Here is a 17,784-nt window from a genome sequence, read left to right on the forward strand (position 1 = left end):
GGCCGCAACGAGCATCCTGAACCATGAAGGCCCGAGAGCTTGTAATCATAAGCATAACTCATCTATTATCAAAATGCGGAAGTAAACTGGAAACATAGTAGTTCTATTATTTCAACTTAATTAATGCGAAACATAAGTTCATTAGAAACCCAAAACCATCTATAAAACATCTACAAAGTCTCTACTAAACTGGAAACAATACTCTGTCTGAAATCAGGACAAAGCCCTTGGTCGTACCATGAACTGAAAACAAATGAAATCAACACATAGAAAAAAAGGCCTTCCAAAATAAGGGAGGCTCACCAACTCCAAATGTCTGACAATGATCTACTAATTAGTGGGACCACGGGACTGGGCCTCAAAACCTAAAATATAAGGGGTCAATACACAATATGCTGGTATGTAGAACAATCCAAAAACAAAATATTTTTTATACAATATAGGTGAGAGCATTTCATAAAAGCATGTCATCATAAAATATTTGAAAATACATGGGCATAATCAATAGGCTTCAAAACATTTTTGTAAATCTCAACGTAACTCTTTGTCTTACTTCTGAGCTAGATGGTACACCCTATATTTCTAGTACCCACGGGCTATATGGGTCCGACATTAACTCGTCAGTCAATCCCCCTAATCCAAGTTCGCCACAAGGATTGGGGTCCTAAATACTATTCTAGTATATCAGTGCCTCAAGGACAAGTATACATTGGCCATAGTCAATCATGTCTATCGAATCGGCAAAACTCGATTTTCAGCAATGAGCCCTTACACTCAAATGCCTTCTTCGGGTAATCATCTAACTCTCTTAAAGCATAATTTTAGCCCTTTAAAATCATGCTTCATGCTAAAAAACATTCAGTGCTTATTCTATTAAGGGCATATCATCACAGGGTATTGTCATACCCAGACTTGCAAGTTATTCATATTATACCACATCGTATCTGCCCTTTTCATTCAAAAACATGCATATAAGCACCCATAAGATTTTATCAAATCACACGAGAGTTATTATTTTCAAAAACATATGTAAACTCATGTAACATAATATCTTTACAAATCTTTAACACATGGTGGCCAATTCATTTATTCAATGGTTGCATTTCTTTCAATTAAGACACAAAAGCCTTTAGCATAAGACATACCTCTTTTGAAAGCGTACAAACAACAATACATAGTGGTTAAAGAGGCTTTTTAAACTCAAGAGTTGTCATCATTCATAAACTAGCCCCAACATTGGTTATACATAAATCTTATGATTAAAAAGGGGCTTTTAATGCATGCTCTCAAAACAATTCACAATTTATGACATGCAAGGACTATAAATTTTATCATAGGGAAAGGAATTTCACAAGTCAGATTCATAAATTACTTTTTGAACTCAAATCACATATGCATGAGATTATAACTCAAGCTTATGGAAAAAACCCATGTAAAATACATATTTTCATCGAGTTGGGCCCATGATGCATGCTCTTAAAATAATATCTCAAAACTCATTACATATACATACATATATAACTTTAACACTTGTAAAAATTATAAAACCTATGCCCATGAGATTTAGGATAGCCCCACGTACCTTAATGATGAAGAAATCATGAAGAAATTTAAGCTTGAATGTTCAAACCCTAAGTTGTTTTTCTCCTTTTGTATTTTAGAAAGATGAACTAGGGATTTGATGTGCTAAAACGTATTTAGGAGATTTAGTTTCATTTTAAGATGTTTAGGGATGGTTATAGGATGTAAAAAGACTTGGTTTCCCTTGAAATAATTCAAAAATGGAACCCCTAAGCCGCTAAACAAACACTATGCGGAGCCCAGCCTATGGCCTAACCCTCAAGTAGGCGGCGCCTAGCCCATCGCCTAACACAAGGTAGGCGGTGCCTAGGCCATCGCCTAACACAAGGTGGGCGGTGCCTAGGCCATCGCCTAACCATTTAAGTGATAGTAGGCGATGACAATGTGATGCCTAGCCATCGCCTAGGCCCTACTTTATGACGCCTACTTACTTTTGAGGTCCTAAAACACCCCAACACGCCCACAACATCAACACATGATCTACCATCACTACAGGGGTCCTAAAGGTCATTTTTTATGCATTAAAAGAATATTACGACTATGGGGTGTTACACCCATAAAAAGGACTCTACTCGACATTACTTCGTAGACACCCTGGAACTATGAACCGTGCTCTAATACCATTCTTATCACGACTCAAGCTAGAGTCCTTGCAGCGATGGACATCCTAAACCACGAAGGCCTGAGAGACCCCCTTAGCCCAGCACACTAGTGATATTGTCTGCTCTGGGCCCAGGCCCGCACAACTTTAAAATGCGTCACTAGGGAGTAAGACTTGCTTACTTATATACGCAGCATCTCTCCTATGTTTTGTCGATGTGGGGCTCCTTATCATAATGTAACACCCCAACATAGGACAAAGAGTCTCACATCGGCAAAACACAGGAGGGATGTTGGGTATATAAGTAAGCAAACCTTACTCCCTAGTGACTCATTTTAAAGTCGTGTGGGCCTAGGCCCAAAGGGACAGTATCACTAGTGGGTTGGGGAGTTACAGGGGTATCTCAAGCCATGATGGTTCGGAATGCCCGTCGCGGACAGAGACCTGGCTCGGGTTGTGACAAAATGGTATCAGAGTCGCTCTTGTATTAGCCTTGCCATTGTGGGCCAGAGTTTTAACTGAGTTTAGGTAAATCCCGATAAGGCGGGGCAAACCTCAGTCCTGAGTCTAGACAAATCCCATTCGGTAGGGCAAGCCTCAGCAAGGACGCTAAGTCCATAAGGGGGGCTGTATGTAACATCTCAACTTAGGATAAAGAGTCTCAAATCAGCAAAATACAGGAGGGATGCTGGGTATATAAGTAAGCAAGCCTTACTCCCTAGTGACACGTTTTAAAGCCGTGAGGGCCTGGGCCCAGAGCGAACAATATCACTATTGGGTTGGGGAGTTACAGGGGTACCTCAGGCCGTGATGGTTCAGAATGTCCATTGTGGCAAGGGCCCGGCTCGGGTCATGACACCTAAGTTAGGGTGTTACAGCTTTGTTTTTGCGCAGTACTTTGGGACAAATTTTTCTCTTTATTAATCTAAAAATTGAAATATTTTCTTAATCTTTTCACTTGAGTTCTTGAACATTTGATTCTTGGTGAAGTTTTTTTTTCTTTTTTCTTTTTGAAAATTTAGCAGCAAAAAGGGCAGCAAATTTGATTCTTGAACCGAAAAGATCCCTAATAAGGAAATTCTCAACATTGTGAAGGAGAACTTTGATTTCAGGCCTGATATGATTTTTATTAACCTCGATTTACTGAGAGGTGGCAATGGTCCATTCTTGAATACTGCTGCATATGGGCATTTTGGCAGTGTTAACATCGTTGTTGGTGTTATCTTTGCCGAAAAAGTTGTAAAAAGAAAAAATTAAAAAATTGACCGACAAAGGCTTAACATTAAAATGTAGAACAGAATCTTATAAGAAAAAGAAGATTAAATTGGGTCAAAAAAATTTCGGCGAAACTCCATTTTTTCGGGCTAACTTGCTATGAATCTGAGATTACTTTTTGATATTATTAAAGAATTCAAACTTTAAAGAATCCACAATATAAGAAGAATAAAAAATAACAATAAATATAAATTGACACCGACACGCCATTGAAAAACTAAAAAGAAACAAGATTGCTAAGATTATTTTTTTTTACAGAATTTGGATGAAGAAGAAGACGACTAAAAGTGGGGAGGGGGGGAGGGGAGGTAGGGAAACGTTGTTTTTCTTTTTTAAAGAAAAACTAAAAATTGTAAATTGTATTAATAAAATTGCTAAGAATTTAAAAAGGGTAAAGATAAAAGAAGAAGAAGAACACGGCTAGGGTAAAGAGGGGGTGTTGCTTACCTTTAAAAAAGAAAATTAAAAATTATCTATATCTATATCTATATCTATATCTATATCTATATCTATATCTATATCTATATCTATATCTATAATATATTAAAAGTGTGAAGACCCTTAGAAAAGTGATTTGAATTTTTTGCCCTTCATTAAAAGTCTCCGCAATAGATAAAATTGTCTTTTCACATCATTAATTTATTATATAATTATATTTATACTATTAATTCCTAAAATATATAAAACTAAAGATTCCTAAAATCTATAATAAAATAAAATAGTAATATTTATAAACTACTAAATATATGGTAATCCCCCCTTCCTCATATTTTCCATATTTCATTTCATGTAAACAATTATGTTCCGAAAAGAAAAAATCATAAAAACTACCCTAAATAATTTGTTTAGTTAAAAACATAATATATTACCTTAAATAATTTAATAACATAATTAATTATTACTTTTTCCAAAAGAAAAATAACTTTTTCCCATATTTAAAGAATCCCTTTTTTAGAAGAAAAGAATTTGAACTTCTATAAATTAATTATTATTCCTTTCACATCAATGTAGAGATATAATTCTCCCAATATTATAGTTTTCTTTATTTCTTTATATCAGTCATATGTAAATTTAATGTATTACAAATTACGTTTTTATAATTTCACTTTGTTATTGTCTTTCAAGATTTCTTTGTTTCTTGATGATATAAAGAAAAATTAAATAATAAATATTTGTATTATTGTTCATCTTTCTCTTCTTCTTTTTTTCTATTTGTGTTGTAGGAATATGCAGTTTATCAACAGTTTATAATCAGGTATCAAGATTTTTTCGTTTCTTGATGATGTAAATTAAAATTAAAAAATAAATATGTGTATTATTCTTCATCTTTCTCGATTTTGCTATTGATAATTTGTGCCTTTTTTTTTATTTGTGTTGGAGGAATATTTAATTTCTTAAAGGTTTATATCCAAATATTTTTTTCAATTATATTTTCTATAAATTTTGTATGTTAGACTATGACTTTGTGATTTTCTCTATAATTAATAATTAAAGAATCCTAAAATATATGAAGTAGAAAATTAATAACTTTAGCTCAATAAAATAAAATAATTATTTTAATAATTTGTTTCTTCACAGAAAATAGGTATTACTAATTCCATAATGCATATTGTAAAATAAATTATAGTGGAACACACAAATAAAAAAATAATATATAGAGAAAGTCTGAAATAGTAAAGTCTTAAATACAATGTTTATTTATCCAAACAAAAAGTAGTATTATAGTTACTTTAAAATATTTAGTCACGTCAATAGTTTAGAATTAAGTGCTTAGGTTTATTTGAAATAAATATGTTAAATAATTTATGAAAGAAAAATAATTTTTTTTATAGTTTGGTGATTTTCTTTGAAGAAAATTTTTTTGAATTTGAATTTTTATAAATTGAGAATCTTAAACAAAAATAGGTTAAAGTGATTTTGACACATTACTTCTTGAAGAATAATGAATGAGAAAAGATGTGGTGATGAGTTATTATATTTTCCTTTAAGTATAGTTTTTATCTTAAAAGTTTTATGTTATTCTTTTAAAAAGTTGTTTACATAATACTCTAACATACACACATAATTTATTTTTTTATAAAAAAAATTATTGATTAACGCAAGACATACGTGCAAAGCAAGTATGTTTGACTAGTTATTATTAGAAGTTGGTCTAATGAAATACATTTAAGTATAATTTTTCTAATAAAAATAAAATATCATTTAATATACTATTCGCACGCCCAAGGAAAGTGAATAACACTTTCCTTGCCACATCAGCACTTTGTGTCTGATAGGTTCAAGTCTAAGTTGAGGAGTCTAAGTGAAATTTACAAGTTTAAGGGTCTATCGATGACTTAAGCCAATTGTAAAAGTTAGGTTATCTTTTGTTTTTTTCATTCGGTGCTCGATTCCAACATTGGAGTTCAACTAAATTTAGATTCGCATTGAGAAATTTTACATTGAGGGTAAACCGCTCCCTAATAAAGACAATTTCATAACTCGAATCCAAAATTTCTGGCTTAGGATGAAAGAGTACTTATCACTCCATCACAATTCTAGTTCATTAAGTTAGGTTATTTTGCTACTATTTAGAAATTGAGGGTATAAATCATATTTATAAAAAATACATTCAAATTCTAAAATTTTCTTACAAATAAAGTGAATATGTTTTTTATTTTCATGTCAAACGCCTACTAAGATTGTCTACGAAGAGTTTCATAGATATTTTGTATCATTTGAGGTTAAGATTTACTCCCCATATTTCAAAAGAAATGATCTAGTTTAACTTGCCGTGAAGTTTAAGAAAATAAAAAAAACTTTTGAATCTTGTGATCTTAAATTAATGTTAAATGTATCGAAATGCACTTTAACTTTGTGATCTTAAACATGATACGTGGAAAATTGAAATAAAAGTATTCTCGAAAGAAAAAAGAAAGATGTCATTTTTTTTAAAGAGATTCAAAGAAAAGTAGATTTCTTTTTTAAACGAAAAAAGTACTAATATCACCTATATTTAGAGTTTAGTTTCTTTATATGTTTTGATCAATTTTTATTCGATAAATTAATCTTTTAGATCAAATTATATTGCAAAATTTTCTTTTGAATATACTATCGGAACCTATAAGAATTGTTTATGATGGCAATTCATTATATTTATTGTCTGTTTTATGGCATTGACTTTTTAAAAAATGAATTTTCTATCCTTGCACGTATTTCTATAAAATATATTGACTACATATTGAACTAAAGAAAATTCTTTTGAAAAATAATATATATAAAAATCACTTTGTCATAGTAAAAATTTATTTATATTCGATGTTTATATCATGATAAAATTATATATTAATATGAGAATATCTATGAATTACTACTAACATTGATAAGAATATATGTGTGATACATTTATAAGATTGATATAATTTCGAGTGCGGTTAAGCTTTTACAACCCCAACAAACTAGAACTAGTTTGATTTGCATTCTTAGTAGTTACTTCTACCGTAATATTTGAACACATCAATAGATATTGGATGACTCTGTCACCAAGCCTAATCAAATGAGAGAAACAGTCTAGGTGCTTTTTGTCTCTGCGGGATATTTGAATTCACCTATCTAATCGGGATCAAAATTCCAACCCCCTCCCCCCAAGGGTAATAGAACAACAACATGCCCAATGTAATCCCACGAGTGGGGTGTGAGGAGGATAGAATGTGCGCGGAACTTAACCCATGTATAGAGGCCGTTTTCTACAAGATCCTCGGCTACCCCTTCCTATAGAAAATGAAAATTGAATATAAAGAAATAATTTGAGGAGCTTCAAAAGAGAATATAGAAAGGGACTAACAACCAGATAGTTTATCATATGGCTGGTCAGAAAAGCCTAAATGCCTCGAAACTTTAGATGCATGATCCACAGCTGAGCTAAACTACAATCGATCCAAAAACTAGAAACTGTATAGAACCATCTGCAGATTTTGCAATAACCATTTACACGAAATGCAAGAAAATTAAGCCACAAACCAATTTTGGCGATAACGAACTATACTTTCTGGGCATCCCCGCAATGACAGAAGATGATATATCTAGTTTACAATGGCTCTGGCCAAATACGCCCAACTAGCTGTAGCTTCAGCTCCTTCATGTCACCACCAGAGAAGAAGAGTGCCATGCTCCTATGGATAATCAGCCCGTCTAAACTGTCTCGGACAGTTTTGTGAGTAAAATGGATGCTCCTTGGTACTCCTTGCCATGTTAACTTTCTGCCAAATCCACCTACTTCAAGACTATACCTAAATCTTGTTGCATCATCATCATCGCCCATAAAACGAATGAATGCTATGTATACAGGTGCTAATCCAAGGTTGAAAGCCTCAAAGTGCAGGCAGAACTGGTGATCGAAACAGTTGAAAACCTATTCCAGAAAAGAGCAAAAGTATTATTACCAACATGACCTTTTCAAGCAGCACATTGCAGTCGCAACCATGTGAAAATCAACAAAAAAGACACTTATTTATCATGGCTAAATGCTTGTTGGACACTTAATTGGTGCAAACAACCAAATTAATCATGCTCTTGTCTGCCCTCATTTTCAACCAGAAAAGATAAGCCAGACATAAAAGTATGAGCCTCCTAGCAGTAGCTAAATTGCAAATGTGACGATGAATAATGAACCTAAAGTTATAGATGTAATCATGTATACATCCTTTTCCTCAAAGTATCTAACAGGAGGCCAAGATCTAACTTTTAAGAGAGAAAAAAGTAACAGAAACAGCCATCAGTTATCCCCTTTCACAGACGACAGCTTGTTTCAATCTTGAATTAGTTGTTTCTCTCATTAGTCCAGATCTTCCTGGAAGGTTGATAGTGATTTCTAACGAAAATTCTTTCAATGTTCAGATAAAACATGTGAATCTTATTGAGATTTGACCATCTCCCAAGAAAGCCCGTGCATTTTTAGGTTGTCGATAAAGAAGCAGAACAAACGTCAGACTGAATGTTTGTTCTTCTTTTCCTTATGCCGGCTGTAAAAAAGAAATCTATTGACAACGGAACCCACATCCACTACTCTCTGGGTGCGCATTGCATAGGGTAAACACCACTCATGTGCTATAGCCCGCAAACCACAAGGGAGTAGTAAACTGCACTGGGCAAGCCCCATGCAACGAGCTCGACCCAGAAGGCCAACCTTAGGAACACCCTAAAATATGGAGACTAAACGAAGATATAAGGAAACTTAGAAAGAATTAATTATTAGTGAACACGGAGAAGTGGATTGTTGGAAACCCAATCCGGTGACAACCCCTTGCCAGAACACAATTTGGAAAAATTATTGTCCGCTTTCGGCAGAATTTCAAACTGGTCTAGACTTGCTAGGATACGAATAGAAAACTCTTTCATTGTTTTTTATCCATTTCTTTCGCTTGTCCAGTGTCTGCGTAGTTGCATATAGGTTTGGATTGTTGCTTTGAGGGTGTTGGAACACCTGTGCTTCTGTGGCATCTAGTATTTGTAGATTTAACTTTTCGGTAGTCGTTGCCTGAATTGCTTGCATGCCTTCTTATCTTTTTAAGTAGTGGCTTTGGTGGTTGATGATAGACTAGGGTCATGTCATGGGTCGGGGTTGGGGTTGATTTTAGGAGTGGGGGCGAGGGGGAGGTTGGGATCGGGGTTAGGGTCAGGTTCTGGGTTGGGGGGATTGGGGCGAGGGGTAGTAGGGGTATATGGGATAAGAGAGTCTCTAGGTTGAGAGCAGGGTCGTGAAACATAGGGACCCTTCAAGGTACGTCCATAGAGCTCGTGAAGATTCTTAGGGAGAGAAGGATTAATATAGCTTGTGTCCAGTGAATCAAAATGGGTAGGTTCTAAAGCGAAGGATGTGGATAGGTATAAGTTGTGCTACTCAGGGATGGGGTAGGTATATTAGTTGATGAAGAGCTCAGAGGGCAAGAGATGAAGGTTAAGAGGGTCAACGATAGGTTGATGATGATTAAGTTAGTCTTTGGAGGGTCTACATTGAAAATTATTAGTGCATACGCCCTACTGACGGGTTTGGAGGAGGAGGAGAAGAAGAGCTTTTGGATGAGGTGGTGAGAGGCGTTCGAAGCTCAGAGAAGCTTTTCTTAGGAGTGGATTTCAATGAACACATCGTGTCATTATCGAAAGGCTACGACGATGTGCAGAAAGAGGGGCCTCAATTTTGGATTTTGCTAGGGCCTTTGGGTTGGTGGTAGCGAATTAGGGATTTCCGAAGAAGAAGGAACACCCGATTACCTTTCAAAGTTTAGTGGCCAAGACTTAGATAGACTTTCTGCTTCTTCGAAAGGGTGATAGAGTACTTTGTAAAGACTGTACAGTCATATCTAGTGAGAATCTTTCAACCCAACATAAGTTTTTAGTGATGGACTTGGAAATCACGAAGGGCAGAAAGAAGGGGGTGCAGAGTATTGATCCAAATTATGTGGAGTAGCTTGAATCCGGCCAGCACTCTGGAGATGGAGAGAAGTTGGTGGCTTCAGAGGCATGGGAGAGTAGGGGGGATGCAGATAATAGGTGCGAGATGACTGGCAGTTGCGTTAGGGAGACAACTAGAGAGATGTAGGGTGTCGATTTGGCAAGCATGAGGTGAGTGGTGGTGGAACGAAAAAGTTAAAAGAAAGGTGGAGATAAAGAAGCTGGCTTATGTAAAATTGGTTTAAAGGATGAAGAGGAGAAATGGGCAAATAGGGAGGAGTATAAGATAGCTAGGAAGGAGGCTAAGTTAGCGGTCACGACGGTTAAAATAACTTTCAAGATCTTGTGCAAAATTAGAGGAGAAATACGGGGGAAAAAATTTGTATAGGCTTGCCAAGGCTAGGTAGCGGAGGGCCCGTGACTTGGACCAAATGAAGTGCATCAAAAGGAGGATGGCAAAGTATTGGTAGAGACCTCCACATTAGGAGGAGATGACAATCTTATTTCCATAGGCTCTTGAACGATGAGTGGGACAAAGGCATTGTGTTAGGGGACTTGGAGAACCCTTAGAGGTGTCATGGCTACAGTTATTGTAGACATATTAAGGTTGATGAGGTCAAGAGTTCTATTCATAGGAGGGCGGTTGGGCCAGATAGTGGCGGATCCAGGATTTAAGGATAGTGGGTGCTTAAAAAATTTAAAAACTGAAAAAAGTGAAAAATCACCTCAATGAGGTTTGAACACGAGTCCTCCTTCCACTGAAGCACCTTAAGATCAACCTAAATGCCAATGCACCAAATCAACTTTTTGTTATAGTGGGTGCTTTAATATATTTTATACCTATTTTCATATATTTTCTATGAAATTATACTTATTCCGCGTCGAGTTTAGCGGGTACCGGAGCACCCCAAAATCCTACATAGGTCCGCCCCTAGGGCCAGATGAGATTTTAATGAATTTTTGGAAGAGCACTGGCGGGGTAGGTATGGAATGACTAATGTCAATTTTAGGACAGTGAAAATGCCTGAAGCTTGGAGATGGAGTACGATGACTCCTTTATATAAGAGCAAGGGTGACATTCAGAGTTGCAACAACTATAAGGGATCAAGTTGTTGAGTCACACTATGAAGGTCTGGGAGAGGGTGGTAGGGTTGAGGTTGAGGGGGATCACGACTATTTTTGAGAACTAATTCGGGTTTATGCCAGGTCGCTCGACTACCTAGACTATTCATCACATGAGGCGACTAGTGCAACAGTATAGGGAGAGGACGAGGGATGGACTTATAGTGTTCATCGATCTAGAAAAGGCATACGACAAAGTTCCCAAGAAGGTTCTTCAAAGGTGCTTGTAGGCCTAGAGGTGTTCCGGTGGTGTACACTAGGTCGATTAGGGACATGTACGACGGAGCAAAGACCCGTGTGAGGATGGGGGGAAGAGATTCGGAGCACATTCCTGTTTTGACAGGGTTGCACTAGGGATCCATTCTTGGCCTGTTTTTATTTGCCTTGGTGATGGATGTTTTGACGCGGCATGTTCAAGGGAAGTTTTTTAGCGTATGTTATATGTTGATGATGTAGTTCTGATTGACGAGACTCGAGAGGTGTCATTAATAAATTAGAGGTTTAGAGAGAAGCCCTAGAGTCTAAAGGGTTTAGGTTGAGTAGGACCAAGATAGAGTACTTGGAGTGCAAGTTTAGTGAGATGACATATATAGCTGACGTGGTAGTGAAGCTGGATTCCCAAGACATTTGAAGAAAGATAATTTCAAGTATGTTGGGTCTATGATAGTCTTCGGAGGTAGCAGTATGGACTGAGTACATTTTACCCCCCAGACCTCACTTGGTGGGAATACACTGGGTTTGTTGTTGTTATTGTTGTTGGGTCTATGATAGAGGAGAATGGAGAGACTGACGAAGATGTCACACACCTTATCGGCACAGGGTGGATGAAATGGAGGCTCGCCTCTAGAGTTTTGTGTGATTGAAAAGTGTCTCCAAAACTTAAAGACAATTTCTACAGAGTGGCAGTGCGACCGGTGACGTTGTAGGGAGTGGAGTGTTGGTAAATCAACAACTCCCATATCCAAAAGTTGAAGGTGACGGAGATGAGGATGTTGCATTGGATGTGTGGCATTTGGTTAAAAAGGAGATTATTCGACAGAAAGTGAGAGTGACTTTGGTGGAAGACAAGATGCAAGAAGTGAGGTTGAGATGGTTCGGGGCATGTGATTAGGAGGGGCATGGATGCCCCAGTACGGAGGTGTGAGAGGTTGGCTATTGATGGTTTCAAAAGGGGTAGAGGTAGGCCGAAGAAGTAATGGAGATGTGATTAGACATAACATGGACTAGATACAACTTATTGTGGACAAGACCCTAGATGGGAAGGTATAGAGGACATAGACTAAGGTAGAGGGTTAGTAGGTGAGAGTGTGTCCCGGCTAGTAGAAAGGATGCTTTGTTTGTGGTCGTGCCAGTAGTCGTAGTATTTTGCGCGTGACTTGTAGTTTCTTGTTCATGGTGTCCTGGTGATGCCAGTAGTAGAAATGGTTGCTTTACACATGATACTCTCACGGACTTGATTGTCAAGATTTTAGTACGTCTTATATATATATAATATATATATATATATATATATATATATATATATATATATACATAAATCCTGTAACCATGTATACTTTACAAAGGAGGGAAACTTCAATATGTAGCTGATGTTCCTTTGTTTTTTGTATTCTTTTGCAGTACCTTCTTGGTGCTATCTTTAGTAAAATTATTTACCTTTACCTTGTGAAAAAGCTATCGTTGTTCTAAGAGCTTCCCACGTAGAATATAATAATGATATACACATCCTATGATTTTATGTTGGTTTGGAGACCGAGACCCGCAAACAACTCTCACTTGCATTGTACCTAAATTCTTAAGTGGACCTATCGTTCCCTTCAACCGAGGAAGTATGGAACCACTGAAAAATCTTCTTTGTACCGCCAGATATAATTTGGCACGTCTACTTGAGGGAAGACACTAGTCACACATCTGTACAAAGGAAAGCGCTATCCAACTAATCTTCTCGACTCTCATGTAAGACGTTCTTTTTTCAGATTGGAATTTATCATAGGCACTTTAAATGGCAATTTTCAGATCTGGAAGTAAAGATTCTTATTACTGAGTGTAGTCTCTATTAAGGCCATCAATCTCTATTACATTATTTCCATTCCGGACAATGTGCAACTGTACATCAGCAAAACTAACAGACCCTAATTTCACAAGTGGTCCAGCGAGGCTAAGATGTACGCAGCCTTACCCCACCTTTATGGGTTAGAGAGGCTGTTTCCGATATGTGCAACTAACTGTATAGTGAATTTTTTGAAAAACGTATATACATTGTAGTAATAACACCTTCACTGCCTAACCCCTTCATAAGAACAAATGTAAAAAAAGATACACGCAGCCTTACCCCACCTTTATGGGTTAGAGAGGCTGTTTCCGATGTGTGCAACTGTATAGTGAATTTTTTGAAAAACGTATATACATTGTAGTAATAACACCTTCACTGCCTAATCCCTTCATAAGAACAAATGTGAAAAAAGATACACACCCACACACACATACAGAGAGAGAGAGAGACATAACTAACCCTCAACATCCATGCAGCATTATCAACTTCTTGAGGATTAGGTATGTCATAGCGATGTTTGAAGACACACCCATCATGCATATCAACCTTGTGATGATCTTTTAGATGTGCAACGAGCTTGTGAATATCACCAGTAACAGCGCATTCAGATTCTGCATATGGACAATTGTATGGTCGAAACCTGCAGTTCTGCTCATGTTGCAGCCTTGTATGATAAGGGAATATATCTTGACAGCCATAAAATTGGTATCGGCATGGCAGTTCTAGTGACTCTGCAATTTTCTCCAGTGCTAGACATCTTATATTTCCAGGCTCATGGCAGCAAATTGGACATACAAGTACTTTTGACTTGCAGTACTCGCATAATGCGTGGCCATTTGGACACTTACAAGAAAAAGATCAACAAGCTCAGTAAAAGCTCAAGAAATGCTTCTAACGACTTGAAGAATGAGACCACAAGCTTAATAAAAAAGGAAAACGAAAAATGAAAAATTTAAGTTCATTTGGCCAACTTCTTGTTTTTTTTTTGGATGGCACTAATGATCCTCTTCTTTTTTCTTTTGAAGAGCATTGGTTGGTCAACATCTTTTACTTGCGATGGCCACAAACAAAACTCTGTATGCCAACAGTTAAGAGTGTCTAAGATTCCAATTGGGTTTATCCAAACTATCACACACTACCCTAGAAACGGAAGTATTCAGTGAATATATTACTACATAGAAGACAAATAGTTATAGTTAAATCATGTTTCCAACTTTCCATCACAAAAACATACCAAAAAAGTTCAAAATCTGCTAATAATGTCAAATTATATGCTTTACCGACTTCACTGAGCTAATTCCTTAACAGAAGCAATAGAACTAAGAGGCGCATCGGGTATGTAGTACAATCCTTAAATACATTTATCTTATAGGAAACTAGGTGCTCTCTTATCATTAACTAGCAACAAGAAGCTTGTAGAGTTGACTGTCATAACGTCAGACATTTATCCTATAGGAGACTAGGCACTTTCTTATTGTTAATAAATGATCAGAAATACAGACTTTAACCATCATTTTTTAACAAATGATCGAAAGCATAGATTCAAACTCCAAGGAAGAAAGATGGGAAACCCTTTTACGCCATGCCCAAATAACTTGAAAGCTACTATACTTGATCTCTTTCCTCAAATGAGAACTATTTCCTCCTCTGACTATTTTTACAAATACAAACAGCTACCTGTTTACATTATTAGAAACTTAATTAACATCTTGCTGACTTACTCTAGTAGGAGTACAAAAAAAAAAAAGAACTGGCCAATTGCTCTTTCTTTTTAAAGACCAGCCACCAGGTGTTTCATTAATCACAGGGCCAAAATCGGACATATACAAGTATACCAAAAAAGTAAGGAACCAACAACACGGCATGGTTCTCTACAAAAGACACCCTATTCTCTATACAACCCGGCACGGCATGGGTACACCAAAAATAAATAAGGGACCGGAGGCTACTCCTCAACTGCCCAAAAGTCATTTCTACCCCTTCAAAAGCCCTCCTTTTTCTCTCACTCCAAACAATCTACATCAAAGCTAGAGGGACAACATTCCAATCTCTGCACTTTCTCCTGCTTCTTCCCGATTTCCAGCAAGACAATGTATCCTTCACAGATTTAGGCATCACCCAAGACATACCAAACCAGCTAAACATATCCCACCACAGTCTCGAAGTCAGGTTGCAGTGTAGTGGAAGATGATCAACATCCTCACCCGTTTCCCTGCATAAGAAACACCAGCTAATGCATATGCACTTTCTTTTCCTAAGATTTTCCGCAATCGAAATCACTCCTCTAGCAGCTAACCATGAGAAAAAGCACACCTTTCTCGGCGCCTCAGGAATCCAAATCGACTTTAAGGTAAAAGCCTCCACCAAAAGCTTCTCACAGAAGGACTTGACAGAAAAAACCCAATTACTCTCCAACTTCCATTTCAAAGTATCGGGTCTATCAACTGGTTTGCGATGCTAATGAAGTAGAGCCAGTAACTTATGTAACTTAATTAACTTCCCAGTTTTGAAGATTCCTCTTAACCTCAAATTCCAAAACGATTCTTCCCATGTAACCACCTAATCTGATGGACTACCGCCTCTCTCTGACAAGAAAACCTATAAAAGCTCAGGAACTCATCTTTTAGTACCGCATCTTTGCACCATTTGTTTTCCAAAAACTAACTCTCCTCTCGTCCCCTACTTTGAACGAGATGTTAACCTCAAAATCAGCCCTTCCCTTCATAATATTCCTCCACACGACATAGTATATCATTAGTTTTCCACCCTATTCCTCCACAATCCACACCCAAATGACATCGTGATATCATTAGTTCTCCAACCCCCTTCCATCAGCCCATATGTTTCTACTATCACCCTCTCCATAAAGAATGGTCCTCTATCCCAAATCTCCACAACCATTTCCCCAAGCAAAGCACTATGAACTACCTTCAAATTCTTGACTCCCAACCCTCCCCAATTTTTTGGAGTAGTTACTTTCTCCCATTGGACCAAATGAAGTTTTCTTGTCTCGTCTGCCGAATCCCAAAGAAGATTTCTTTGAAGCCTTTCCAATTTTCCAGTAACATTGGTAGGAGAATGAAATAAACATATAAAGTAAGGGGGAATGCTCAAAAATATGCTCTTGATAAGCACTTCTTTTCCTCCGTTGGACAATTATGTTTTTTGCCAACCAGCAAGCCTTTTCTCTACCCCTCTCAAAATCAGATTCCACACATTAATGTCTTTATTTGAGGCCACCTGGGATAAACCCAAATAAGTAATAGGTAGAGCCCCGACACGACACTGCAAAACGTGTGCAAGCAAATCAGTGTTGCCGATCTCATCAACAGGAATGATCTCACATTTTCGAAGTTTAATTTTTAGGTCTGACACCACCTGAAACCAAATTAGCACTTGTCCAAGAATATCCGGCTTACCCACATCTACATCATAAAAGACAAGGGTATCTTCTGCACACAATAAATGAGAAACCGATAATGTTCTATCCCCTCCTACAGCAACGTTGAAATCCTTTATGTGTCCCACAACAGCTCTATCCATCATTCTACCCAAAGCATCCATCATCAAAATAAAAGCATGGGTGATAAAGGATCACCTTGCCTCAAACCCCTCAAATTGCCAAGAAAACCACGGGTTACCATTCACCAACACAGAGTATCGAACGAAAGATATACAAAGTTGATCCACTTTCTCCATTTATCCCACCATCTTTAACATTATAAAGTCAAGAAACTTCCAGTTAGCATGGTCATCCGCCTTTTCAAGATCTAGCTTGTACAACACTCCTGGTACACTTTATTTGTTACCAAAGTTGTATCCTAGATCTGCCTCCCTTCCACAAAAGCATTTTATGAAGATGAAATCGTCTCATTCAAAACCTTCTTTAAGTCTACTAGAAAGCACCTTAGAAATAATCTTGTAGATGCTTCCTACTAGACTAATAGGTCTAAAATCCCCTATTCTCATAGCTCCCTCCCATTTAGGAATAATAACAATGAAAGAGACATTTAAACTCCTCTCAAACTCTCCTCTTTCCTTTTTCCTGAAACTCGATGATGGTTTGCATAACGTCACTCGTCACTGTATCCAACAATTATGGAAGAAAGCCAAATGAAGCCATCAGGACCCCGAAGTCTATCACCGCACAACACTCTACTGCCTCCCACTTCCTCTTCTTCAAATGCCCTCTTAAGCCATCCACTATTAACCTCTCCAATTTGCTTAAGCCTTATACCCCCCAAGTTCAACTTTTTCTTTGAACAAACGTTCGTAGAATTAAACTTTTGTCCGTTCAACTTCCTTCTGCCCCACATGCACTTCCCCATCCACCTCTACTGACTCTACAAAATTCCTCCTATTTATTACTGCTACCCTATGAAAAAAAATCGAATTAGAATCCCCCTCTTCTAACCACAACGCCTTAGATTTTTGTCTCCAACTAAGCATCTAACTATCTATTCAAATTCTCTTTTCTCTCTTTCTCCCTCTCGTCCAACTCCCTCCCCACTTCTATTTTTTCTAACTGGCCTACCTCATTTAAAATCTCCCTTATCTTCACCTCTACCCTCCCTATTCCACACCCATAAATCTATCTTAAGCATCTTCGGCTTCTTGGCAAGCCAAAAGGATGGTCTCCCCTCCACGACATAACTACTCTACCACCCCACCACCTTCAAAATCTGAAGCTTTCAGCCATATATTCTCAAATCTTAATGGTGAT

At 37.2% G+C, this 17,784-nt stretch overlaps 1 protein-coding gene across 1 annotated transcript in view; it reads right to left on the bottom strand.

Annotated features, from left to right (window-relative positions):
• Positions 1-7,265: 7,265 nt before the first annotated feature.
• LOC107875148 (E3 ubiquitin-protein ligase SINAT2) overlaps positions 7,266-17,784 on the bottom strand; it is a 21,614-nt gene continuing 11,095 nt past the window's right edge. The window contains exons 3-4 of the mRNA XM_047396646.1: positions 13,521-13,904; positions 7,266-7,847 (exon numbers count right to left, since the gene is read on the bottom strand). Coding sequence (XP_047252602.1) covers positions 7,524-7,847; positions 13,521-13,904 — 708 coding nt within the window. The 3' untranslated portion in view covers positions 7,266-7,523. The remainder of the gene's footprint in view (positions 7,848-13,520; positions 13,905-17,784) is intronic.

This window comes from Capsicum annuum, chromosome 1 (assembly GCF_002878395.1).
Source record: "Capsicum annuum cultivar UCD-10X-F1 chromosome 1, UCD10Xv1.1, whole genome shotgun sequence".
NCBI classification, from domain to species: Eukaryota; Viridiplantae; Streptophyta; class Magnoliopsida; order Solanales; family Solanaceae; genus Capsicum; species Capsicum annuum.